The 25,822-nt window shown below is 37.4% G+C and overlaps 5 protein-coding genes across 11 annotated transcripts; all 5 read right to left on the reverse strand.

The window, feature by feature from the left end:
- Nucleotides 1–4,247: 4,247 nt before the first annotated feature.
- Nucleotides 4,248–5,533, reverse strand: LOC108815932 (uncharacterized). Its single transcript, XM_018588472.2, has 3 exons — nucleotides 4,741–5,533; nucleotides 4,585–4,652; nucleotides 4,248–4,503 (listed from the first exon to the last, which is right to left on the reverse strand). The coding sequence occupies exons 1-3, from the start codon at nucleotides 5,491–5,493 to the stop codon at nucleotides 4,386–4,388; spliced, it is 939 nt and encodes a 312-aa protein (XP_018443974.1). The 5' UTR covers nucleotides 5,494–5,533; the 3' UTR covers nucleotides 4,248–4,385.
- A 2,209-nt stretch (nucleotides 5,534–7,742) lies between these two features.
- Nucleotides 7,743–11,218, reverse strand: LOC108814644 (outer envelope protein 64, mitochondrial). Its single transcript, XM_018587257.2, has 13 exons — nucleotides 10,857–11,218; nucleotides 10,518–10,670; nucleotides 10,312–10,436; nucleotides 10,081–10,206; nucleotides 9,730–9,912; nucleotides 9,509–9,644; nucleotides 9,209–9,377; nucleotides 8,967–9,104; nucleotides 8,693–8,890; nucleotides 8,479–8,606; nucleotides 8,343–8,394; nucleotides 8,148–8,217; nucleotides 7,743–7,974 (listed from the first exon to the last, which is right to left on the reverse strand). Exons 1-13 carry the CDS (start codon nucleotides 11,099–11,101, stop codon nucleotides 7,892–7,894), a joined length of 1,806 nt encoding a protein of 601 aa, XP_018442759.1. The 5' UTR covers nucleotides 11,102–11,218; the 3' UTR covers nucleotides 7,743–7,891.
- Nucleotides 11,219–11,633: 415 nt separating this feature from the next.
- On the reverse strand, nucleotides 11,634–16,815 carry LOC108815212 (uncharacterized). Its single transcript, XM_018587859.2, is given in 6 exon segments — nucleotides 11,634–12,769; nucleotides 12,772–13,320; nucleotides 13,522–14,574; nucleotides 14,740–15,667; nucleotides 15,790–16,735; nucleotides 16,787–16,815. Coding segments are annotated over 6 exon segments (4,641 nt in total).
- A 900-nt stretch (nucleotides 16,816–17,715) lies between these two features.
- LOC108817797 (calmodulin-binding transcription activator 1) lies at nucleotides 17,716–22,894 on the reverse strand. 6 transcript variants are annotated; one of them, XM_018590595.2, is made up of 13 exons: nucleotides 22,631–22,894; nucleotides 22,225–22,344; nucleotides 21,988–22,103; nucleotides 21,689–21,777; nucleotides 21,513–21,555; nucleotides 21,297–21,426; nucleotides 21,046–21,099; nucleotides 20,699–20,907; nucleotides 19,947–20,393; nucleotides 19,177–19,865; nucleotides 18,458–19,043; nucleotides 18,031–18,363; nucleotides 17,716–17,937 (listed from the first exon to the last, which is right to left on the reverse strand). In XM_018590595.2, exons 1-13 carry the CDS (start codon nucleotides 22,674–22,676, stop codon nucleotides 17,818–17,820), a joined length of 2,982 nt encoding a protein of 993 aa, XP_018446097.1. In that variant the 5' UTR covers nucleotides 22,677–22,894; the 3' UTR covers nucleotides 17,716–17,817. The 6 variants fall into 6 exon arrangements, with proteins under 6 accessions (XP_018446097.1, XP_018446093.1, XP_018446095.1 ...); XM_018590591.2 differs by having other exon boundaries at nucleotides 22,225–22,353; XM_018590593.2 differs by having other exon boundaries at nucleotides 22,705–22,893.
- A 465-nt stretch (nucleotides 22,895–23,359) lies between these two features.
- On the reverse strand, nucleotides 23,360–25,663 carry LOC108814704 (protein LIN1). 2 transcript variants are annotated; one of them, XM_018587326.2, is made up of 9 exons: nucleotides 25,498–25,663; nucleotides 25,030–25,216; nucleotides 24,817–24,942; nucleotides 24,545–24,718; nucleotides 24,288–24,417; nucleotides 24,159–24,200; nucleotides 23,915–24,050; nucleotides 23,699–23,776; nucleotides 23,360–23,550 (listed from the first exon to the last, which is right to left on the reverse strand). In XM_018587326.2, exons 1-9 carry the CDS (start codon nucleotides 25,569–25,571, stop codon nucleotides 23,481–23,483), a joined length of 1,017 nt encoding a protein of 338 aa, XP_018442828.1. In that variant the 5' UTR covers nucleotides 25,572–25,663; the 3' UTR covers nucleotides 23,360–23,480. The 2 variants fall into 2 exon arrangements, with proteins under 2 accessions (XP_018442828.1, XP_018442827.1); XM_018587325.2 differs by having other exon boundaries at nucleotides 25,030–25,283; nucleotides 25,498–25,660.
- Between the last annotated feature and the right edge of the window lie 159 nt (nucleotides 25,664–25,822).

The raw sequence follows: 25,822 nt of genomic DNA on the forward strand, positions 1-25,822 counted from the left end.
ATAAATTCACTGTTAAAATAGGATATTATGAACACACTGTCACGGAAACAAGGAGGAAAGATAACAAACATATACAAAATACATTGAGAGACACCGACACAGAAAATTTTGGAGAAATAATAAAAAGTTGTTACTTTTTAGTTTTTACTAAACTTTTCCAGGGGTAATTAGTTGGCCTAAAGAAAATTGAGGACAATACTAATATGGACCACATTAATGTACATTTGGGTAAATGATTTAAGAATTATATTGTATATCCCATTTAAGAAAATAGACATATAAACTTTTTTTATATAAAACAAAGTAAATAATTCTATATTTTCTTCACCATTTAATGGTTGTTGTTTTCTGTAGTAAAAATAAAAACCCAAACAGAAATATATCTTATATTAAATAAATCAATATTTACTAAATATTGTGTTATATAATTTATTTTAATCACATATAGATATTTATAGGATACAATATTAAATAAAATAGAAACAATTAATAATAATTCATATAAAACTAATGTTTAAAATTAAAATTTTCATTATTTTGTTACTTTTTAAAATAAATAAACAAATAACAAGTGGTTGATATCTGATTAATAGAATTTCATAGAAAACAAACTGTAGAGGTTATAATAGTTATAAAAATGCACAAGTAAAAAAATATTTCAAAATAATATTATGTACAAATAAAAAATAATTGTCCTAATTAACTAATAGTATTGTTTCATTTCTGAAAAAAATCAAAACATAAAAGCAATTTTTAAAACTGTACAGAATCATTTAAATAAATGTCGTGTCATTTGAATATTATAAATTTCAGCATCATGTTTGAGCCAGATCACTTTCGGTCCCAGATGGTTTGTAGCAACTTAAAAATATAAAAATAAATTTTGAGTTTAAAATTTTCAGTAAATAATTTTATATTAAAAATCCAAAACCCGCGCGGGCGCGCGGGTCAGAATCTAGTTAATCTATTAAAAGGGAAGTACAAATAGTATTTAACCCTTAATTTTCCTCAATAATTACCATCACATGCCACTCCTTAAATCTAATCTATTAAAAGGGAAGTACAAATAGTATTTAACCCTTAATTTTCCTCAATAATTACCATCACATGCCACTCCTTAAACCAATTTTAATTACTTAATTAAAATTAACCATTTTATATGGGCTTTGAATTATATGGCCTTCGAATTTTTTTCTGCAGGCATGGGCTTCATATATTATTCAATGGGTTTCAAATAAAATTGCCAAAATCTTAATAATATAAGTGCATGTATTCTCTATTAACTTTTCATTATTTTCATGTTCATGATTATATAATGTATTTGTTTTTTAAATATATAGAAACATAATTAAAATATAGTTTTAAGTTTTAACCATAATATTTATATTATATTATAATTTTATAAAACACATACAATTATGCTTAATAGTCTATTTTTATACTTCAATACTTTTACCAGTAAAATGAATAAAAACAATGAAAAAGAATACAACCGGTTAATCAGTATTATGAATGTTTTTAAATTCAAGTGAAAATCACAAATACTTATGAAGAAAATACACCCGCACGGGCGTGCGGGTCAAAAGCTAGTATGTGTATTACAACTTTTGTCGGCGATGTCAATTAAAGTTAGAAAAGGAAGTCGAATATAATGTTAAGATACCCTCATTCCCCCATAACCTAACTTTTGACTTTGAGGGTACATGTAATAGTCTTATTATGGGCAAATGTTGCATGCATGCCCACTTGGATCATTGTCTTTCTCTTTTATCCTTACTTCATTTCCTTTTGGTCAAAGAATGTAAAAGTTGGAGCAAAAATATACGAAACACAAATAAAAGCATGAAACATGTTGATTGTATTCAATGGTAGAGGTGTCAATTGGGCTGTCCAAGTCCATTTGGGCTGTCCAAATGGACACACCAGTCCAAATGGATATTATTTTTTTAAGTCCAGATTGTACCAGACCAAATTGTCCAGACCAAATTGGTCCATTTCAAATGGGCATTCCGCAAAGCCCAAATATAATCTCTATTTTAACATCCAAAAATTCATTTTTAACAAAAAAAAAACATAATTTCATTGTTTTTTAATTCAAAAGCATAGATACGATTTTGGCGAGAAAACTTGATTTTACGGTTTTGACGGGAAAACTCGATTTTATGGTTTTGGCGGGAAAACTCGATTTTACGGTTTTGACGGGAAAACTAAAAATTCGATTTTATGATTTTGGTGAGAAATCTCAATTTTACGGTTTTGGAAAAAAAAACTTGATTTCACGGTTTTGGTAGGAAAACTCGATTTTACAATTTTGGCGGGAAATATCAATTTAACGGTTTTGGCGGAAAAACTCGATTTACAGTTTTGACGTGAAAACTCGATTTTACGGTTTTGGCGGGAAAACTCGACTTTACGGTTTTGGCGGGAAAACTCGATTTACAGTTTTGACGGAAAAATTAGATTTACAGTTTTGACGGGAAAACTCGAAAACTCGATTTTAAGATTTTGGCGGGAAATCTTCATTTTACGGTTTTGACGGGAAAACTCAACTTACGGTTCTGTCAAGAAATCTCGATTTACGGTTTTGGAGGAAAAACTTGATTTTTTCCTCAAAATAAAATGCTATGATTTTTGTATCATTTGGCCGTCCATGTCCATTTGGGTTAAGGCCATTGGATTTGGGTCTAATTGGTTAAACCCAATTGGACATCTTTATTTGCTGGTCTAATTTGGTTTAGTCCAAATGGGTTTGGACATGGGTGACCAATGACTTGATGTCCAAATTGACATCCCTATTCAATGGTACGCTGAAAAGTTTTGAAGTGCGTCTCGCGTTAAAAAGTCTATATTTCAGTTAGTGATGATAATGATTCTTTTTACAAAGTATAGAAGAGAACGACCAGACGCAAGGAAAGTTTTCCCTTTCGCTTATTGAAACAGCGTATATTTCTTTTTACAAAGACGCGTATAAATTAGAGCTCTATATATTAGTTTCAGTAAAAGCTGTAAAAATGGTTGTTTTCATTCAATTAGCGTGATAACGTGAGAGTTGAAACGCTAAATACAACACAAGCAAGTTAAAAATCAAAGCCATCGTAGTGCAAAATTTGCAATGCCCACCAGTGACAACGACACTGGTTCAACAGCTACAATAATTAAACTTTTCTATCGACAAGGCGATACTGAAAAAGACTAGCGAAAGTAATGGAAGACCAATCATATTATTAAAAAATTAAAATGATAAAATATATAGACAAGGGTCAGTCGTCTTAAATTGAATCTTGTTGTCCTCCTGTGATTATTATTCGTCTGCACTGGACGTGTACCGGCAAGTGTATCAAACCCACAAGATTCAACAATTATTAGTCCGCACAAGCAGCCAATACCACATGAAAAGTAATTCCTTTCTACTTAGTTATACAGTTTCATCAACAATGCCTAATAAGCCAAACAAGTGGATGAAAAGACATAATCCTGAAACGTTTAATAATATAGATAAACTAATATTTTGAATTATTGATTTCTTTCAGAAGTGCCACTAAGTAGGTAGATTAGTTAAGCAACGAAATAAGCAAAGTTTTAACCAGGTATTCATGAATTAATAGAATGGTTTATCTCTGTTATTAAGCAAAAGGGTCCTAACAATCCAATTAGTATTTATATGCATAATCTTAAGATAGGGTGGGTTGATCAATAATATTGAGTGTAGGTTGGTCTGATATTGCCGCCAACCGACCGACCCGCTTCTCATGTTGACTAACAACCTCTACACACAAATTGGTCCCAGTTATTTTGTCACGCATATGTAAGAGTCAACGTTTTGTGGAATCTTCCCTGAATAATTCAAGCCAAAAAATGTATACAACAAGAGAAAATCCAACCATACTCGATAGGGAGCCAGATAAAACTGAAGCAATGATAAAACGGATATAGGTTTAAATTTCTTTTAAAATGTTTCGAAAAAGGGTTTAAATTATTAAATTTGTGGAAATTCTTTCGTCCGGTGATTTGATTAAAAATTGACTAATATTTATACGTTAAAAGGTCCTGAATTCAAACCCCTACATATATATTATAAAAAAAAGATTAAAAAAGACATGATTTAAAACATAACATCAAACATAGATTTCATAAAATACTGTAGAATCGTCACTATAATATCTTTCAACATTGTAATAGTAATAGCATAATTAATCAGGCGTTCAAAATTTATTAAATTTTGGAGGTTCATCCATTATATATCTCTCTGTGCCAAACAAAACCAAATCCAATAAATTTCACGTTAAGAAAATCCTACAAGTTATTACTTATTTCCCTCAAAGCCATCTAGTATGAATAGGATGGGTACCAGAACAGAACGTTTCCAGATGAACAAAACAAGATATTCACAAAGAGTCAATGAGAAAAGATTTCAAGTGCTTGAGAAATTCTTTGGACTTCTCCAAATTAACAGCATGTCCTGCCTTTTTTATCAACACCATCTCTGCATTTTCTCCTATATATCTGTTTCACCATAGTTATAATATAAATTGTTGTTTCACTTACAAAAATGATTATCAACGAATTGCAAAAGATGTTGCTTACCTTTTCAATCTATAACCAAGTTCCACTGGAAATATCTGATCTTCTTCTCCCCATATTATCAAAGTTTTCTATAACTCAAAACAAAAACAGAACACAGCTAATAATATCAAATGAAATGTCTGAAACAGAAAAGCTAACAAGTATAGTTTCCCCCACCTGTTTGATCCTAGGAAGATCGGAAAGTCTCCGATCTTTTAATATCGACTTGATCAAATCTCTCTTCTCCTCTACAAACTCCGTACACATCACATCGATAAAATCCCAAAGAAAAAACGAAGGAACACCTTTGATCGGCTTAACGAAAGAGAATCTAATGAGCTCCTTAAGCTTCTCGGGCGTCTGAGGAATCAAGATCCCAGTGGCTTCTTCCAAGTTGGGAACCTTGAACAAACCATCCTCCATGTCTTTCTCCTCAAGGCAAACCCCGGCGCAGCACAGCACCAGCTTCTCCACTTTCTCAGGAAACTGCGCCGCTAAGCTGTACCCGACGAACCCGCCGTAGCTTATCCCGACGATGTTCGTCGTCTGGACTCCGTGCGCTTCCATCAGCCTCATCAGACAGCGAGCCTGGAAGGATTCGGTCCGGTTCGGTTCGGAGGTGGATGAGAGTCCGAAGAAGAGGAGATCGGGGACGTAGACGTTGAACCGGCCGGTGAAGGATCGGAGATGCTCGCCGTATTGCCACATTGCGTTGGCTCCGAATCCGTGTACGAGGAGGAGGTTGGGTTTGGATCGGTTTGGAGATTTGGGGATCCAGCAATGCATAGAGGTCGTGGATTTGGTGGAATCGCCGTGGGAGAGATCGGTTATGACGGAGCGGAGACCGGCGTTTGCGAATGATTGCCGGAATAACCAATCACGCGATGCCGTGAAGCTGAAGCATCGCAACAATCTCAAATAATCAACCATTTTTTTTTAATTGTTTTTTTTTGAAAAAAAAACGAACAGAACAAAGCTGGTTTCATTTCATTTATTGTCCGACTAAGCTCGTATCCTGGACCGTGACAAAAAAAAAAAAAAAAAAAAAAAAAAAAAAAAAAAAAAAATTGTCCGACTAAGCTTCTCTCCATCTTGTGCGTCCGCGTGTCAGTACACGTGTGTATTTTTGCATCAATACTATTAAAGTTGAAGTATGCTCCATTGATATTAGTTGTGTCCACCTTTTTAATTTTTATAACTGCTTATTAATACCTTTAATATACCTTATTTAAATTTAGATAACCGCCAAATTTAACCACCATGTTATAATTATATCTGCCAAAAATGGTTTCCACTTTCTCTTTATCACTTTTTTCACGACTGTTACGATCATTATTAATATCTCAGAAATAAAAAAAAGTTTTGCCCACGATACAGAGTTACGGAACAATGAACATGATGAAAAGAAGAGCATATAAATTTATTTGAATCTACGTTTAGTTTACGTTTGTTAGTCTATATTAGTTGAATATATAATTATGTGATAGGTTTGACCAAGTAATTGATGAAAACAAGTTAATTAGATGATTAAAAGAATGAAAGTGGCCGCTATTAGAGGAGAAGAATTGCAGAGCATAGGGAAAAAGATGACATGCTATTTTACCCTTCATTAAAATGAAATGAAAAAAAAAAAAAACGACAGAAATAGTCAAATTTGGATAAATTTTTTTTGCTGTAATATTATGTGTGCTATTGTGTGCAATAATAGTATTATTATGATTATATATGAAACCAAACTTTAGTGAAAAACATATAATTTGCATTTATTTAATTACTATTTGATTAATAAACAAAATAAATTTATTTTGGTATTTAAACAAAATTTGTTTCTACATATTTATGACCAAGTGTATAGTTATGAATAATCACTAATTCAATACAATTATCAAAAAATAGTAATAATTTAAAAAAATATTTTACACAAATATGATTATAAAGAAAAACACAAATATACTTACAAAGAAAAACAAAAATATATTCAGTAAGAAAAACACAAATCTATTCTATTAATTTAGCAGTATGACCAATTGATAATAGTTGAGTCCAATATAAAAAATACATGGAACCTATAACTATAACTGCAACAACCTATATATAACTTTTTATATGCCTAAGATATAACTACAACAAAGAAGTTCCATAACGATAAATTCCTATTTTTTTAGGAAAGTCATATTTTTTGTATATCAAACTCCTTATCATGGAGCTTAAACTCTTATTTTAAAAGCCTACCTATATCCAACTTCTTATCATACTAATCTCAATTTTGAATTTTTTATATTTTTTCAGCTACATTTATAGGTTCAGAGATGTGAGAGAGAAAAAATAAATATATCATAGAGAAAATTTTGATATTCAGAGATATAATTGGTTACATCCAAGATTTTATAAAAAATATATTTCTTAAAAAATATAAAACAAAAAATATATCCGTCCTTTTAAGAGCATATCATAAATTTGGTTCAACTATTTGAAAAAATCGATTTGCAGATGTAGGCTATGAGTATTTTATTCGGGTGAGTGCGGGTTGGTAGATTTTGGATTGCGGGTACCCGCCGACCTGAAAATTATTTAATAAATAAAAATAAAAAGAAAAGTGAACAATTTTTTAAAATATGGTAATTTAAAAAACAATTTTAAAATTTTAAAATATATAATTTTTATTATAAATATTTTTTTATTTTTATAATAATTAAATTAAATAATTATTTTTAAAAAAATTATAACCCCGCGGATAACCGCAAAATTGAATGGGGCGGGTGCCTGTACAAATTATTTGTTTGCGTGTTGTGCAGGTCATATTTTTTGACCAAAACAAAACTGAAACATGCGGGTTGGGGGTTCGACCGACAATCCAGCCCTAACTGAGCATATACTAGATCAATTTTTAAATTACTGTTATTTAATAAAAATATATTTTGATTAAAATTTACATACGAATATGATTATAAAAAAACACAAATATAATCACAAAAAATACACAAATATGAAAATGAAATTAAAACAAAAAATACATCCGCCCTTTAAAGGGCGGGTCAAAATCTAGCGGTTCATTAAAAGATCTCTTATCTTAATGATTAAACTGGATTAGATTAAACGGTAGGAGACTAGGCCTGAGCCCATCTGCTGTTGTAATAATGTTTGGGGTTCGTTCATTTTAATGGAAAGGCCGACAAAAATAATTATAATCTGTTAATGAGATTCAATCATGAACCGAACATTCAAAACCTTTGCTTTTAGGGTTGTAAGTGAAGTGAAGGACAACTTGGTGAACAAGAAAGGGTTTGGAAAAAAAAAAAACTGTGTTTCTTCTTTTCTTCTTCTCTTTTTAACTCATGAGTTTTCGGAGTCGCTTCTCAGCAGTCTTTGCTGTCTTGTTTTGTGGTTCAAGAACCAATGCGTGCTTGAAATCTGCAGCGATAGTAAACCATATGTTACTCTATAATTGACCATCTAAGCGAACCAATCTTTAACATTCAAAACTTCAAAAGCGGTATTTTATTGATCATTGATCAAGATACCCAAGGAGATAAAAATGAAGAGATTTAAATAAAAATCCAGAGTCTGAGATTAGTTTTAGTTACCTGCAGCAGCTTCCTTGTACCGTATAAGCGATTCTCTAGCAGTCCCTCGTCTCAAGTATGCTTTTACATTCTGTACAAAAACAAATAATCATAAGAATCAAACTTCCAAGAGCCATATGCTAAACGCAATGTAACAAAGGTAAATTATGCAATAGAATGGAGTATAAAGAAAGAATAGGTAAATCAAGTTCGCACCTTCTTATCGATCGATATAGCCTCGGTACAATCTTCTTCAGCTTGTTGGAAGCTATAAAACAAAACTCTCAGATCAGAAAGAGAATAGCAAATTATCTTCCGATCAGAAAGAAAGATAATGAAGAAATACAATTACCGGGCAAGTTCCAAGAATGCTGCAGCTCTGTTGCAAAAATAAGTAGCATTTGCTCCATTCAATTTGATAGCTTCAGTATAACAACTTACTGCCTTATTCCATTGTTTCCCCTTGTATGCAGCATTTCCCTGGAATTAACATTATTTTCTTTATAACTAAGATCATTACAACTCTAATAGTACGTGGATCAGAACCAAAAGAGATAGTTTTTTACCTTTTCCTTCATAACTTCAGAAGCTTCAATACCATTGGAGTCAGTCACTGGAGCTAAGCTGGCTGCAATATCGGCTTGGTCCTGAAGGGATGCATATACATCGAGAATCGTATCGAGAAGGAACTTATCACCTCCGTAGTAAGCAAGAAGCGACACGGAAATTGGACTGTCACCATGTTTCCCCAAAGGAATTGTAACCTGTAGAATTTGTATATAGAGATTTGTATTTACTATTCAAAACTCTGAAAGTGAGAAAGAGGAACTGAGAGGATACCTGACAACAACCAGACATGCTAGCAATGCTTGCGAGTGCATAGTTTCGATCAAGAAACTCATTCACAGCGTTCTTGTTCTTTGTGTTAAGCTTCGGTGGGGGATCAGCAACTGTGGGGATCACCAGAATCCCATCTTCCTGGTAATAAGTTTTACCATACACATGGGTTTATCATAAAACTATACAACTATAAAGCAGAGTAAAATTGAAAAAATTTAATATTACTGAAATGGAAGGTTTACCTTTAGAAGGCTTTGAAGGGCGGCACGCATCTCGGTTTTGATTCTGTAGAGAGATTTAATGTTGTCGTTTCTACTCTTGAGAGCTGTAACAACATCACTGGAGAATCGTGGCCCTAGAAACGATTTGCATGTTTGCGACCATTCTTCATGATTTGTCTTGAACTCATGCCTGGTTTTTATCAGAAAGTAAAAAAAAAAAACTTGTTTTGAGGATAATTGCAATCTTCATTAAATACCTTTGTATTGATACTCTAAATACGAGTGGATTATTAAAAAAAAAGAGGCAATCTTATTAAATACCTTTGTATTGATAACATCACCGATGCCAGAGCCTTCAGAGTTGATGCTGAATCTTGTGATTTCTCAGAGAATTCCGCAAGACTTGGCACGTTTGAAGCTACATACTGACCAACATTCATATGTTTTGGAGCCTGGTCTGCACGATCAGTTGAACCAGAGATATGAGATAGATATCTAGAGAAAGGCAACGAGAAGGAAAAGCAATAATATTGCAAACATACAGCCAGATAGATTTTCGATCGCCTTTCTGACAACATGCACCGATTTTTGCTTAGGAATATCAGAGAGGTCGAATAAATCATCGGCAAAGATTAAAGATCTTTGCCTTTTATGTGTTACTGCACTCAGATTAAGTAAGGCATGCCCAACTTGACACAAAACAGATGCATCACGTGCAAACCATCCTACAGAACAGTTCAGAAGAAAATATTATCAGTAAAGACATAGAGTGACATCTAGCACCAGACTTATTTGACAGGTACAACGAGTCTTCGTATGATTCGGTACAAATACACTAAGAACTTAATGTAAGACTTTGCTAAACATTGTTCAAAGAAAAGAATGTAACTTACCAACAGTCTCTAGGCTCTGGGAATTAGGCAAAACTCCAACTGAAGAGACAGTCCCCTGAGATGGTCGGAAGCCGAGAATACCACAAAATGATGCTGGGATTCTAACACCCCCAGTGGTATCAATCCCTGCCAGTCAAACAATTTAACACTACCACCAAGAAATGCTATTGGTAAAAAATAACTAGACCCCAAAACACATTCCCAAAAAAAACAAAAGAGATTAAACAATACCAAGTGCAAAGTCAACGAGTTGAGACGCAACAGAAACAGCAGAGCCACTGGAACAGCCTCCAGGAACATTAGATGGCATCAACGGGTTAATAGGAGTGCCATAGTGCTTGTTCTCACCAGTTATCCTGTACATTCAAATGATTCCCCAAATTAATCACGGAAACACTCATTTGAAGGCGGCAGGAAAAATGGGAGAAAAAATATACCCGAAACCCATCTCATCCATGACCGTCTTAGCAACACAAGTAGCACCGTTCCTCAAGAGCGTAGTCACAACCACAGCAGTTTTCTCAGCAGCCTCATGAGTCTTCTTCCACTGTGGACTACCAAACCCTGTGATATAATCCTTTATATCAAACCTGCCCTCAAAACAACAATTACCCTCATCATTCATCCTCTAAGCAAAGTCAAACATTCAATTTAAACCATAAAAAGTCAAAACTTTTTTTTTTTGCTTAAATAAAAATCAAAACTTTCAAGCGAGATCGTTATATATAATTAAAAAAAAAAGCGAAGAACTTTCGAGAGGGGGGAGGGGGACATACGCGTCGGAGATGGAGAAGGTGAGACCGGAGAGGGTTTGCTTAGCGGCAGGAGGAGGCGGCGGAGGAAAAGGAAGAAGCTCGAAACGATCTAAAAAGGCACCGAAGTGCTCTTCTCTGAGGGCTTTGATCCGGCGCTTCCGAGTCTCCGCGAGAATCACGATCCCGGCCACCGTCACGCCGATCACGACCCATGTCTTTGGATTCGACGCATTGGTTTGGATAAAAGTCAGCGAAGACTTCGACATGACGCGATCTCGCCGGAAGAGAGAGAAGAGAGAGAGAGGGGTTTTAGAAGGGTTTAAGAGAGAAGAAAAGTTTGGCGTGGTGCGCAAAGTGTTAACCTTTTTTTTCTTAATTTGGTGAGCCGTGGGAACCCAATGCGAATCTTCTTTTTTTTTTTTTTTTTTTTGATCAACTGCGAATCTTCTTATGGAGTCTTTTACTTGGTTATTTAAAATAAATGTTTAATTATATAACAATAAGTGACAAATTGATTTAAATCTTCTTGTTTTAAATAATTTTCTCTTAGTGAACATTTCCACTTGTGGAATGGAAAAGTAGGTTTTAAGTTTTAACCAAGTCAAGCCACCCGACAAATTTTATATAAAAATTTTCATTCGCAAAAAAATAAAAAACTTAAAATTGATATTTTTTCCCCTTGATAATGTAAAACAGAAATACTTCAAGTTATTGCTATAGTTTATTTGTCAAGTTTCCATATTCTATAGCCTTGTCCAGCAATCCTATTTTTTTTTTTTTGTCAGCTGCCCATCTTCATTAGATCAAGTGGTAGTTAGACGAGCCGATTCTCCGGGGAGCATCTCCGTCTGACCGGGTCTGATCTATGTGGGAAAAGATAAAGCCTCTTCTTCTAGCTTCTTTCGCTAAAGCGTCTGTCCTTCCATTACGGTTTCGTGGAATATGAGACACCCTCACATCCACAAAAACCTCTTGAAGACTCCGGAATAGCTCGATCTCTGTCGCGAAAGCAGGCCACTCGTCCGGGTTTGTAACAATATCTACTAGGTCCATGCAATCAGTCTCGAACCTTATCATGGGCATCCTCATGTGGCTCATACATGAGACTGCCCAGAGTAGCCCTTCCATCTCAGCGTGTAACGCCGAGAGGCTCCTTGTACATGCCCGTAGTCCGAAGAATTCCAGGCCCCGTTGATCCTTGAAACTCCACCCTAGGCCACTAACGCTACCATTATCTATCCATGAAGCATCGATTTGGCAGGTAGGGGTTCGGGGTATCCAAGGATGCACTGTCTCCACTTCCGTAATATGTGGATCGTCGAGATCCACTTCTTCTTCCTCTTTTTCGTTTGCCTTCCTCCAACATTCTGCCTCAAGTGACGCATGTTGAAGAGTGTCCATCGGGGAGACGACTTTCCCATTAAAGAGTTTGTCGTTCTTCGCCTTCCAAATGTACCAACAGATCCAAGGGAAGGTGTCGAATTGTGGTCTCTGGGGAGCCACTTCTTTTCTCTTCCAAAACAGAAAGTTCATGTTTTGGTATATAGATGTACTCGGGAAGTAACCCGGAAGGGACGGATAGTCCGATAGAGCCCAAACCTGCAGGGCCGGGGGGCATTCAAATAAAAGATGGTTAATCGACTCCACTGGAGCAGCACATCTAGGACAACTCCTATCGGTACCCAGGTGTCTATAAGTGAGCCTCTCTGCTGTTGCCACACAGCCTGAGATAGCCTGCCACAAAAAGTGCTTCATCTTGCTCGGAGCCTTTATCTTCCACACCTGACTTTGGAGCTGTGTGAAGCTTGGTTCACGCACCCCTCCATGTGTAAGGCTCCGTTTAGTTGATTGTAGTAGGTCATATCCGGTTTTAACTGAATATACGCCTGATTTTGTATGGTTCCAAACGTACCCATCCGGGGTCAGGGAGCGAGAGGTTTTAGCCCAAGTATCAAGGGGATATCTTCTGGGTGAAAGAATTCCCGTAACAATTGTATATCCCACTCCTTGGTATCAGTCTTAATAAAAGACTGAACAAGAAGTTGGGGGAGTCTGTAGACAATATGTTCTGCGGGTCTAGGTGGACGAGCCACCAAGTCTGGGATCCAAGGCTCACTCCATACTCTCGTATCACCACCCGATCCAATTGTCTTCCGTAATCCCGATATAAGAAGGGGCTTCGCTGCCATGATACTACGCCATCCGTATGATGGTGAGTACATGCGTCGATCTTCTAGTGGAGAGGTATGATTGTAGTATCTTCCTTTTAAAACGCGTGCCAGTAAAGAGTTCGGGTAATGAATGAGTCTCCATAATTGTTTCGCAAGAAGTGCTATGTTAACATCATGAAGATCTCGAAAACCTAATCCTCCCAAATCTTTGGGAGTACAGATCTCGTCCCACGATATCCAATGCAAGCCTCTGCTGTTTTGGTTCGAGCTCCACCAGAAATTTGAAGTTGTACTTTTTAGCTTATCAATTATGCCTTGTGGGAGCAGAAAGCTCGACATAACATATGTCGGGACTGCTTGGGCCACCGATTTTATCTGGACTTCTTTTCCTCCCTTCGAGAGTAGTCTCGATGACCAGTTGTTAACCCGACCATTGAATCGATCTTGTACGAAGGAGAACACTTTCATCTTTGAACCACAAATTTGTTCAGGAAGGCCAAGGTACATTCCCATGCCTCCTTCGGAAGAAAATCCGAGTACTTCTTTTATATCTCTCTTCCGGGAATGCTCCACTCGGTTTCCAAAAAACATCGACGATTTTGATGCATTTAGTCTCTGTCCTGAGGCTTTCCCATATATGTCTAAAATGTCCATGATCTCTTTGCATTGGCTTAGTTCTGCCTTACAAAAGAAAAGACTGTCATCTGCAAAAAGAAGGTGAGAGATCCTCGGGCTGGCCCCAGAAACACGGAGGCCGACAATCTTCTTCTCCTCTTCGGCTCCATTAAGGAGTGAGATCAGCGATTCCGTACACAGGATAAACAAAAAGGGGGAGAGAGGATCTCCTTGTCTCAATCCTCTCATTGGTAGGATTCGTCCTCTAGGTTGGCCATTGATTAAGACTTGATATGAGACTGACGTGACACAACACATAATGAGGTCAACCAGTCTTGGATCAAAACCCATCTTTAGCATAAGCGCTGCTATAAAGCTCCATTCCACTCTATCGTAAGCTTTACTCATGTCTGTTTTAATGGCCATAAATTCTTCTCTACATCTCTGATTCGTCCTTAAAGCGTGGAAATTCTCTTGGGCTATTAGGATATTATCAGTAATCAAGCGTTTAGCTACAAAGGCAGATTGTGTCTCTGAGATCAAGCGCGGAATAACTCGCTTCAGTCTCTTGCAAAGTAGCTTAGATATAATCTTATAGCTGACATTGCATAGACTAATGGGTCGAAACTCTGTCATGTCCCGAGGTTTCTTCTTTTTCGGAATGAGGCAGATGTTAGTTTGGTTTAGGGCTGGGTCGAAACTGCCTGTGGCGAAGAAGTCTTGTACAAGTTTGATAATGTCTTGACGTATCTCCTGCCAAAATTTCTGAAACAATTTACTAGTCATGCCATCCGGTCCGGGTGCTTTATCCGGGTTAATGTCAAAAAGAGCTTTCCTAATCTCTTGTTCCGACGGTTCTTCTAAGAGTAACCTATTGTCGGCTTGGGAGACTTTTTCCGAGATGAAGCGAAGGGAATTGTCTAGCTCCGTTGGTGAAGAAGTAGAGAAAAGATCTCGAAAGTATTGAACAGCTACGTTTTCCACCTCGATTTCCTTCTCTACTATCTTCCCGTGCTTGTCTTTTATACTGATGATCCGGTTTTGAGCTCTTCGTTGCATTGTAATGCCATGATGGAATTTGGTGTTTCTATCCCCGAATTTGTGCCACTGGTCTCTACTCTTTTGTTCCCAATAAGAGTTCTCCTCTTTAAAGGCCATGATTAATTGTCTTTTTAGCTCTTCCAGCTCTTCTGTCGTAGAATTTTCATCATCTTGAGCAAGATCAATCTTTCTTTTTAATTCTTCGATCAAAACAGCAGAGTTCGTCGGGTTATTCTTTTTCCAAGAACTAATTTTATTTCGGCATGAGGTAACTTTTTGATGGAAATTCCGAACTGGAGTTGCATCAAACTGTCCCCATCCCGAGATTACTGCATCTTTAAAACCCGGTTTTCCTATCCATCTCTTATCAAAACGGAAGTTTTTCCTTGTCCTCCGAGGGATTGATTGTATGCGTGCTAGGACCGGTCGGTGATCCGAGCCCCATAGTCGTAGGAATTCTACAACTGAATGAGTAAAGAGGGCGTGCCATTCTTCATTTGCAACTGCTCTATCAAGTTTGCATTTGACTTTTCCGGTACTTCTTCTTCCCACCCACGAGAAGGAGTTACCTTTATATGGAAAATCAAGCATTCCACAATTATCTAACATGGTACGGAAAGGGAGGAAAGAGCTCTCTAAGCGACGTCTTCCTCCCCTCTTTTCATGGTTTCCAGTGATCTCATTAAAATCCCCGATCATGAACCACGCTCCACTTCGGTTGGTACTCATGCGTGACAATCGTTCCCAAACTAGGTCTCGATGTCTAACTACAGGGTCGCCATACACAAAGGTCATAAAAATTGTGTGTCCTTCAAGTCTGGTCTCAATATCAATCATGTGTGCATCCGCATATAAAATAGTAACCGAGGGATCATCCATATAAAAAAGTGCTAGTCCGCCACTTCTACCAACAGGTTCAACCGTACAAACATGATCAAATCCAAAAGAAACTTGCACATCTTGCAAAAAGTTCCGATTGTTCTTAGTCTCCGAAAGAAATAAAAACTTGGGTAAAAAACAATGAAACAACTCATGAAGGTGCTCCTTAGTCAAGTCGGCTCCCGCCCCTTGACAATTCCATGCAATTGTGTTCATCCTGGAATCTTTGGTGGCTTACTGCTTCCCACCTTTGCTGATTTCTTGTTGTTATTCTTCAAAAACGCTTCTGCTTTCACAATATCGCTTGGAACTTGGTCACGGGCCTGGGGAAGATCATCGGCTTTGAGCCCACTCCTAGCAGATTTTGTCTTTGTTGAGGTCCGGCCCGCCAAAAGGTTTCTTTGTCGGAGTGAGACTCCCGTCGCGATTGGGCTAGGCGAGCCCTTCTTCTTCTTCGCCGGCGATGGGCGCGATCTAGATGATGGCGTCTGGGCAGGGCGAGTTTCAGGTCGTCGATCAGGGATGGTTGTAGGGCTTAAAGACTCCAGTGCTTTGTTCCCTTCATCCAAGTTCCTGAGAGCATCAATTGGGTTCTGGTCAGCAACGGTGATAGACGTCTCCTCCTGTTCCATATCATCAACAAGCAGGTCGTCATCCTCCATCAGATCGTCCTCCTCATAGTTATTATCATAGCTGTCTTCGTTAACCATCCAGTCCTCATCCTCCAGGATCTTTTCCGCATCAGGATCGTTCACTTCCTCCATCTCCTTGTCGTTCGATTTGGCAGGTTTGTCCATCGTTTCCTGATTCAGTATCTCTTCCTCTTCTAAGGTCTGCTCATACCAGCTCTTCTCTTTTTCAGGTACTTTTGCAGCGGATGCTAGTGGTGGTGAGGCTTGTGGTTTGCTTAGAACGGCAGTCTTCTCAACGTCAAACTTCAAACTCTTTTTAGCTGAGCTTCCTTCAGATACAATCTCCAAATCAGACACTTTCGCCTTTAGCTTTTGATCATTCGATGAGTTTGTGTGGAGGTTCAGCCTGAACGGCCTCTCTCTCACGTGCTCCGGGGAGAAAGTTCTGCTTCTCTCTTCTTGTGGTTTCTCAGTCTCAATCGCGTAAGTGTGAGAAGGCTGGGGGCGAGTAGATGGGTTAGCACGGGGAGCAGTAGGTAGATGCTCTTTCTCAGAGTTTGTCCTTGAAGATCTCAGCAATCCTATTTAGATTTTCTTTTCTCAAGTGGCATGCCAATCCAAATTTGGTAGATAGTTTTGCATTTCGATCAGGATTAAGCTCAACTAGATTTTGATCCGCGCTTTGGAAGCGCGGAATATTTTACGATGAAAAATTTCACTAATAACTTAACAAATATTTTGGTAATTTTTAAAGAGTGTGTATTTAAAATATTTTTGCATTTAAATCAGTGTTTTTAAATTCAACCCGATTGTGATTATACCAGTTAATCCGGAGATCTGACAATTCAGTTTAGGTTTTTAAAATATTCATATTAAAAAAATCACTAAAACCCGAAACTAACCGATTGAACTGATGGATGACCGATATGTAATCTAATTGGATTTAAATTGAAATAGTTTCATATTTTGTAGTCTTATAATCCAAATTTTAAAGTTCATTATTTTGCAATTTATGAAATTATAACGTTTCTACAAAATTATAAAAAGAAAATGATAGATATAAAATAACTAAGATTAATTATTGTATTGTTTGGAAACATTGATAGTAGTATAAAAATATATTGTTTGGAAACATTGATAGTAGTATAAAGAAATAAGTATATTGTTTGGAAACATGGATAGTAGTATAAATAAAGAAACATTAGTGATTTAATGTAAGTTTAACTATAAAGTATAAATGTATATTTAATTTAAAAACTTACAAAATAAATGTTAGGTCCAACAGAATGTTTCTGTTTTAATAAGATAGATACGACACCACTCTTCCAAGTTAATCTATAGAAAGATTACTAAATATACACAGAGTAATCTAACACTATATTGTATTTTTGGTAACAAACTCGACTGTAATAATGTTCGAGATGCCATATGGTATAAAATATAAAGATAAATATAGCATAAATGAACATGTGAAAACGTGAAAACTTAGACGAATAAAATAGTGAATAATCTATATCGTAAACTAAAAAAAAAAATCCAAAGTTCAATTAATAAAATGGTATTATCAACTTATGGTATTTACAGAGAAAAGGTGCAAAAAGTTAGAAAGTCGAAAGAATGAAAATGAATACACAAACGAGTCATTCAAGGAGAAGTAGACATCAAAATGTCATCGTTCAAAATAGACTCGATGTCGATTAAATCGTCTTCTTCACAGTTGACGAGTCCCTCCTCTCTGTTGTTTATAGATAAACTTGATGAAGCCTGTTCAACACATATTTATCACAAAGAATGTTCAACAACATTATCGCATAACATTTTTTTTTTCATGTTATGGGGGACTAGGTCTAAGGTTACCTCGTTTTCACGGAAGCCCTCGACAACGGTGAGGAGTCTACGGTATTGATCACGTGCTTCTGGGTATTGAACCATCGACTTAACCCGTGTGAGAGCCTTTTGAAGCCTTTCCTCCGTTTGTTTTCTTCCCTTTTCTAGAAAATCATAGTCATCCTCCTTTGGAATCATAGGGCTTAGTGGCTCTGGTTCAACGGTTTTGGGGACTACATTGCGTTTGAACCCTCTCAATCCAGTACCCTTGCGTCTCCATCGCAAAATGATTTTCTCTAGTAATCCCACAGACCAGACGATTGGTTTGTATTGTTTCCGGACCTGATGTCCTCTAACATGAGCCTAAAAGTAAAGAGTAAGCAATGAGAAAACAGACAAAGATTTAAAGGCAAAAAAAAAAACAGTGGGGAATAAAAGGCTCAGTGAAAGGCAAAACCTGAATCTTAACGACTCTTTGTCGGATTAAAAGAAACTCTTTCCTCTTCTTCCAGCCACGGTATTTTTTCTGGATGTGGGTAGCAGCAGAATGAGCAAAGACTTCACTCTGTCCTGGATTCTTAGTTTTAGAAGCTGCAAAAGAAACTGCTAACTCGTTGGAGATACCGAGCTCGTCATCATCATCGTCAAATCCAGACAGCTGTTTCCGCTGGAAAGATTGCATCCTGAATACTTGATGAAGACGATTAGCTGCTTGTGTCGCATTACGGACAGCCGTAAGTGAATCCTTCATGGAAAGTTTTTCTGGCACGTCACCATAGCTCATAGGAGCAGCGGTTCTCTCGGAGACTGTCTGAACAGCTTTTGATCCAGAAGAATTGGCAGGGCTGTTTTCCTTTGACACCATCGTTAGCTTTTCAAGATAACTAGTTAAGGAAGACTCTGCAAGAAAACCTGAGATCCCCCTGTGTTCCTTTCCGTAAGCCAAATCAGCAGCTGTTTTTCCCAATGGAAGCTCTGGAGATGGATCCGTCAATGCCCCAGCATCAGCACCTAGAGAGACAAGTACAGCGACAGTTTCCTCCCTGAAGTTAACAGGAAACAAACTTAGTTTAATATAAAAATGTAGACCAATAAAAGGCGTTACGTTATCATAGGAGTGTGAAACCTTTAAAACCAGGACAACGAATGAGGTATTGTAAGATAGAGATACTTTACCTGCCACTAAACGCAGCCCAGTGAAGGGCGGACCACCCATTTGAATCACGGAAGTTAATATTAACTCCTGCTGCTAAAATCGGTTTGATAGCCCAGTCATACCCAAGCGCTGCAACAAAGTGTAAAACACCCTGTCCGCCTTCATCCAGCAAGTTTGGTCCCTTACCCCCTTCAGTCACTTTATGGATGAGCCATATATATAGTTCATCCTCAAACTGTTCCCTGAAAACCCGTTCTTTTGGTTCTTGTTTGGTTGAGTCTCTCTCATACATCCCTGGGAAGAGATACTCTTTTTCCTCATTTAGCAACATGATGCTACTGATTTTTCTTCGTTTCTCCACAACATCTTCAAATATTTGGTGTTCTTGAACAAAATCTCTATGAGCAAGCAGCTTCTCGAACCGCAGCTGAAGTGATGTTTCTTTTGAAGAATAACCATAAATATCAGCGGCGTCGATCTTTTTGGTAGAACCAGAAAGGAATTCAAATTCTCGTAATTCACTGCAAGCAAATCTGTTTGAACAGGTAACATAAAAAGGCACTTGACCAGCTGTATGCGGTGGAGCATGACAGCAAAGAACACCGTCTACTAGAATCTCAGCAGGAACCTCCACTTCACCAAACATACATGACCAGCTACATATAGTTACTTCTTGAGGACTAAGAAGAAACGTCCCAATAACCAAGACCTGCAGACCAAAAGAGTAGTAGCATTTACTACATTTAAGAAATAATTTGGATGATAAATTATCAAAGGTTAACCATCTTACCTCAACTTCAGCATCAGTCTGTGCGCATTTTGGCCAATAATCAACTATGGTGAAACGCTGGTCCTCGGAGAGAGAAGGGCTAAAGGCGAGCCCAGCTGCTGCAGTTTCACAATCAACAGTGGTCCATGCAATATCTCCACGCGAAGACTGCATCTGCAAATCCTCCATCTCGCCTAGTTCTTTACTAGCCCACCGAGAAAAACTATCAACCTTTTTCAAACTATCTTCGTGTCTCAACAAGGATTTCTTTACAGGTATAAATTCAGTTTCCATATTTGAAGGAGGAATCCCATCAGATTGCAGATGTTCAATGTCAAGGAGACTGGAAAAACTCTCAAAATTGTCTTGTGCACTTTGCTCGAATAACGCCAGATCAGTGTCATCAGCCATTCCAGAATGTGGAGCCAGATGCCATTTTGGCAATGGTAGATCATCCTGAGCTGGAATCTATAGAGAGATAGAGAACCTAGAAATTAGAGAACTTAAACACCAATATTCGTGACACTAAAACACATCTTGAATAAATAAGTTCACAATTTAAACAGGAGAAAGATCGATTAAAAAACTTAGGTAAAATGTGTCAATGACAGAAATTTTAAGCCTGGGAAAATTGCTAAAGACATTATCACTCATTTCTACGCTTATTCCTCACAGTACATCCTCTTCCCTTTCACACATGGAAACATTCTTATGCTTTCACTTACGATATCTACGCATAGCTCTTGAATGAAAGATTATAAGCAGAACATTACCTGCCAATTTAGTTGGGTTTGAAGAGGACTTCTGAGATGCTCTGCTGCTAACATTCCACCTTTGTCTGTACGCTCTTCCACCAACAAATTGTTGCAAGGTTGATCATACCTTGTCACTAAATTCCCGACGGCATCCCACGCTTGGACATCAAATAATCTCTGGGAATCACTACGCATGCCAGGAGCCGATGTCCAACCATTGTGATTTCCTATACGGGAAAAGAAAGTCACTCTTATCTAACATGCTGATTGTAAACCAGAAAGACAGGTGAGTATCCAAAACAGAGCTTAAAGTAGTAAGACTTTAATATGCTAGCATCATTGCTTAGCCTTTATCTCAGAAGTACCAGTTTGAGGTTCAGGAGATGCTTGCAAGACAGAGCTTGATTGATGACTATCACCTGCGCCGCCAAAAACTGATATAAGATGGTGTTGACAAATTAAAATTTAAAGCACAACTAAGAGCATGTGATGTTTACAGATATGTAAATCATCACACCTCACAGATCAGAATGAACATAGATGATTCTTCCATGGAAAGAGCTGGATCTTTGAAAAAAACGTACCAAGCATGCAAAACTATCGAAAAAAGAAATACCGGAATCAGCATCTTCACAATATGATGACAATCTGCTCGTGGGGCTTGCTGCTGAATCAATATTCACTGAAACTGAGCCGCTTAGAGAATTTGAATTGTTTTCTTTCATTCCTATACTTGTCCGGCTTCCCTGCATCATATACAGTTTAATATGAACTCAAGGAAACTGATCACTAGAAAACTACTAGTAACCGCACATACAAGCAAGAGTTTTACCTTAACTTCCAAGTAGTGCACAAAAACAATATGCATCAATTCTCTGTAAACAGTACAACAACAACAAGAAAAACAGAGAGATAAGCACGAAACTGGAAACACACAATGAAGTATGAAGGTGCGCTATACTCAACAGAATAAGGAAAAAGCTGAAATATGGACAAACTCATACTTACTGTTCAAGCATCCAGTAGCATCGTCTCTGAAAATTCTCGTTGCCTTCCCCATGTGCATAGTAACAATGTAGCACATCAATGCTTCCTACCTATATATACATTTGGACAATGCTACTTCCAACAATTTAGATACATTTCACTATCAACTAATTAATTCCACATCAATGCTTCCTACCTATAAACATTTGGACAGTGCTACTTCCAACAATTTAGAATATTTTTTCACTATCAACTAATTAATTGCAAAACAAGAAGTAGAGAAAAGTAACTAATAAGAAGACCTCAAAGAGAATTCTAACCTTGAGCTTCTCATGAGCTTCTTTAATCGTTTTCCCATCCTTCTTCTTCCTCCAGTTATGTCCGTCTTTCCTAAAGTATCTAAGCACCTTCCTATCAAAAAGAAAGAGCGAACCACCTACAAGGGTGTGGGTAAAACGATGTCAGATTACAGACGTAATGTTAAAGATTTGGGAAGACAAAGTGACGACTATTCGTCGATTCATGCACTGAATAATACCCTGAAGTAGTAAACTTACTGGCTGGTCGGGTGGGAGACTCAGTTGCAATATGAAACTTGTGATAGTTCCGAAGGATTTCACAAATCTCAGCAGGCCTCAGCCACCTGTGTTGAGCTTCCGATAACAACTGTTCCATATCTGCGATTCCTTAAAGAGGCAAAACAAAACAAAAAAACATTGGCATTAATCTCCTATATAACAAAATAAACACACACAATGCAAAAGCTATGACTTCAACTCATAATTTCAGCAAATCAATTTATTTCAGATCATGCCGAATAAACACTAGTAAGAAGTAAATAAAGTTCATGTACAATGGAAGGAACACAGGTTCGATTCCTTTGCCTACCAAATGCAGAAGTCAGAAAAGAAGAAGAAGATAAAACCTAATCGAAGCTAAACGACAGTGACGAAGGAAAGAGACCTAATCGAGGAGGGCTAATAAATCCAAAAGATCCGCGATCCGCCATATGAACAAGAAACCCTAATAAGTAATACCCCAAGGAGATCTCTAGCTCCCGTAATCCCAAAGAGAATCAACGAACCCTAACCCTAACCGATCTGAGTATGCACGAACTGTGAGAAGCTTGTTTACTGTTTCCTTCGTGTGAAAGCCAAACCGATATTTTCTTTCTCCGTTTTCTTTTTCTTTTCCTTTTTTTTTTGTAAATATCTTATTGGAACGAGACTAGACCGATGATAAACAAAAAAACGCCTTATTAAATACACAGCGAATTATATAGATTATCCAATATTTATTTGACACGTATACATATTAGATTTGTCTTGTCCATGCGTCATGGACCATGCTTTACGATACAGAACTTTTCTTTTCTATTCAAAAAAGTGTGCGGCGGCGGATCCGACGGTGGAGATTCAACGGTCAAGATCTAATTTTCAGTGTAACCATATACACTCTCAAGAGTGTGATCTCTACTTGTATTACCCAAAGATGTAACATTCTTAACAAACAATGCAGAAACATCGATACAGTTTACAAATATTAAATCTGTGAACACTAAAAAGAAGCTATAGAGATGATTGGAATGAGTGTAGACTGATCAATCACTTCACTGCTAGTTTATCTGGGAAATTATGATCAAATATCTTTAGCATTGTACTACTCTTCTCAGTTGTGAAAACACTAAACCAATGATGAAATTGATAAACTGAAATATATATTCAAAAGCATGTCATTATGTGCTCATTTTTCAAACTAAAAAAAGAAATATGTAACTGGGGAAATCTTATGTCAAAAGTACAGACTAACGATATTAAACTTCCACCGGAGCAACTTCAGCAACCACCTCTTCATATTCCTTCGTCTCTGCGTTGTACTTGTACCTGCATATGCATAGTTTTATACTTAGTAGTGAGAATTAGAGAATCTCAGATACAAAACCTCATTCATTTCATCAACTTAAAAAGATGATTTAGAGGACAAAAAAAACACATGGATAAAAATTCTTTAACGTCGTTGGAAGTAAATTACCATTTGCCGGTTGCTGCATAGCAGTAAAGTCCAGTGTTCGGATCATAGTAGTAACCAAGGCTGCTGCTGTAGTAGTACCTGAAAACCATCAAGTGCATGTTGTACAGCTTTAAAATGCATTCAGACAAAACAAAAGAGCTTCATAACACAACACTTTAGTCCAAAAGCTGCTGATCAACGGAGAAATAAAGGAGAGATGAGAGTTTAAAACCGTACCCTGAAGACTCATCGTAGACATAATCAGATCCATCATTTGTGACCCCTGGTTGCACGGCTCCAGCTGTATCTTCTTCGTCATCGCCAAACATATCACAATCTTTTGCTCTTTCTTGAGCCAGTCTCTCATATTCATCTAAAAGACAAGAATAGAGGAGAAAACAAGTTAAGCAAAGCTGATTGTTCCCTAGTGTCGTGAGAAAAGAAATATCATGAGATTTTAAAATGTACTAGTAGTTCTTACCAACTTCACGCTGAAAAACATCTTGATCCTCATTATAAACATCTTCAATACATAAAAAAAGAGGAACTAATGTTAACAAATGGAAGAAAGGCATCACATTTTCATAGCAAAATTTATACGAGACTTAACTGTAATCTCCATTCTGGATGAGCTTGTTGGCATCCTCAGTAAGCTGGTCAAAGATGACCTTTGTCTCAGAATCCATCTTCTCTTTGCGATTATTAGAGTTCCCTTTCAACCTCCTTAAAGCACGCAGGACCTGCCAATAATGAAAACCCGAGTTATGCACAATCAACAATGCTATCCCAAACTAATATTTTAAACTAAACTAATCCGTGTTTCATATTCTGAAACAATTACTTGTTAAAAACACAATTGACTCTCACCGTTTCTCCTGGTTCAAGGACGCTAGCAATACGCCTCTTTAGGACTGCAACATCTTCTTTCGAAAGTTCATCCGCTGGTTTCTCGTCCCCACCATCTTCTTCCTTCTCAGTATCATTAGCAGTAGATCGTCCAATATACATCGGATTCATCTCAATACTGTCAAGCCATGCATCCTGAAAAGAAAAGAGAAAAAAAACATGTAAGACAAGACAACCAACTAAACACACATCGGAGCTAAAATTTACAACGAAAGATGTGTATACTTCCTAACCTTGTCTTCCTTCTCTCTAACATACTCAACATAGTTCCCATCACCATCAAAGTATCCTTCCTCTTTCTCTCTGTCAAGACTAAAAGCTTCAATCTGGATCCCATCTTCCGTACGGTTCCCATCGTTCTACAACAAGATAAATCACATCAGAAATAATCCTCTTCATGAACATATAATCGCAAAAAAAAAGGAACTATCGACAGGCAATCCCACCTCGTATCTCTCCTCGGGGTCATCAACACCGTCATCATCAACAAAGAGCGAAGCAGTATTCTGATTGCGAAGCCGCGCACGCTCCGAAGCAGCATCACGAGCTCGGCGTCGAGCAACAGTATCTTCCTCGACGAGCTCCTCGGGTTTAGATTTCTTCCTCCCCTTTGGAAACCGAACTCGCTTTTCTCTGCCAGAGAGAATCCAAATCTTAGCGTATGCACACGCAAGTTGTATACAAAACGTAGGCACTGTAACTGACAGATAATCATCATCGAAAAGCCGAGATTAATACTCCTCGAGACAAATGATAAAGTTCCTTCAAACTACGATTTTTCTCTAATCCACGCAATCAATTTCAGGTTCAAGGTATCGCAACGTCCTAACGCTAACAGGAGATGAGAGAATCATACGGCAGATAAAACGACGAATAATGAAAAATTAGGGTTTGAGAATGGTTGGGAAACTTACGGTGGTTGCTTGTCGGAATCGTCATCTTCTAAGAAGGAACGTTTGAGGTTCTTCCTCGATGAACTCTCAGCCATTGTGGTAGCGTTCACAGACGAGAACGGCGACGGCGACGATTTGTAGCTTCCCACGCGGTGAAAAGATGTGTCGACGGGAAAGAAAGAAAAGGAAAAAGAGTATCGAAGAGACGAAATATAAAACTCTCGCCGAGATAAAAAAAATAAAATGGCCTGTCTATTAGACCAGGCCCATTTAAAATCTAAATGCCCAATAAGGCGGCGAACCAACCCAGTTTAAGGTGAAAACGTCACCGGGACAACAAAAAAGA

Source organism: Raphanus sativus, chromosome 7, assembly GCF_000801105.2.
Source record: "Raphanus sativus cultivar WK10039 chromosome 7, ASM80110v3, whole genome shotgun sequence".
NCBI lineage: Eukaryota > Viridiplantae > Streptophyta > Magnoliopsida > Brassicales > Brassicaceae > Raphanus > Raphanus sativus.

What these genes read in the sequence shown, in the direction of transcription:
- LOC108814644 (XM_018587257.2), bottom strand. Translation starts at nt 11,101, where the DNA reads ATGTCGAAGTCTTCGCTGACTTTTATCCAAACCAATGCGTCGAATCCA. An exon ending in CCAGAGCCTAGAGACTGTTG is followed by an intron (nt 9,913 to 10,080) that starts GTAAGTTACATT and finishes ACTGTTCTGTAG; the next exon opens with GATGGTTTGCACGTGATGCA. An exon ending in CCCTTCAAAGCCTTCTAAAG is followed by an intron (nt 9,105 to 9,208) that starts GTAAACCTTCCA and finishes ACTTATTACCAG; the next exon opens with GAAGATGGGATTCTGGTGAT.
- LOC108815932 (XM_018588472.2), bottom strand. Translation starts at nt 5,493, where the DNA reads ATGGTTGATTATTTGAGATTGTTGCGATGCTTCAGCTTCACGGCATCG. An exon ending in ATCTTCCTAGGATCAAACAG is followed by an intron (nt 4,653 to 4,740) that starts GTGGGGGAAACT and finishes TTTGAGTTATAG; the next exon opens with AAAACTTTGATAATATGGGG. An exon ending in CTTGGTTATAGATTGAAAAG is followed by an intron (nt 4,504 to 4,584) that starts GTAAGCAACATC and finishes ATGGTGAAACAG; the next exon opens with ATATATAGGAGAAAATGCAG.
- LOC108814704 (XM_018587325.2), bottom strand. Translation starts at nt 25,522, where the DNA reads ATGACGATTCCGACAAGCAACCACC. An exon ending in TTAGAGAGAAGGAAGACAAG is followed by an intron (nt 24,719 to 24,816) that starts GTTAGGAAGTAT and finishes TTTTCTTTTCAG; the next exon opens with GATGCATGGCTTGACAGTAT. An exon ending in CATCCAGAATGGAGATTACA is followed by an intron (nt 24,201 to 24,287) that starts GTTAAGTCTCGT and finishes TATGTATTGAAG; the next exon opens with ATGTTTATAATGAGGATCAA.
- LOC108817797 (XM_018590591.2), bottom strand. Translation starts at nt 22,676, where the DNA reads ATGGCGGATCGCGGATCTTTTGGATTTATTAGCCCTCCTCGATTAG. An exon ending in TTGTGAAGATGCTGATTCCG is followed by an intron (nt 21,100 to 21,296) that starts GTATTTCTTTTT and finishes TTGGCGGCGCAG; the next exon opens with GTGATAGTCATCAATCAAGC. An exon ending in ATCTCCTGAACCTCAAACTG is followed by an intron (nt 20,908 to 21,045) that starts GTACTTCTGAGA and finishes TTTCCCGTATAG; the next exon opens with GAAATCACAATGGTTGGACA.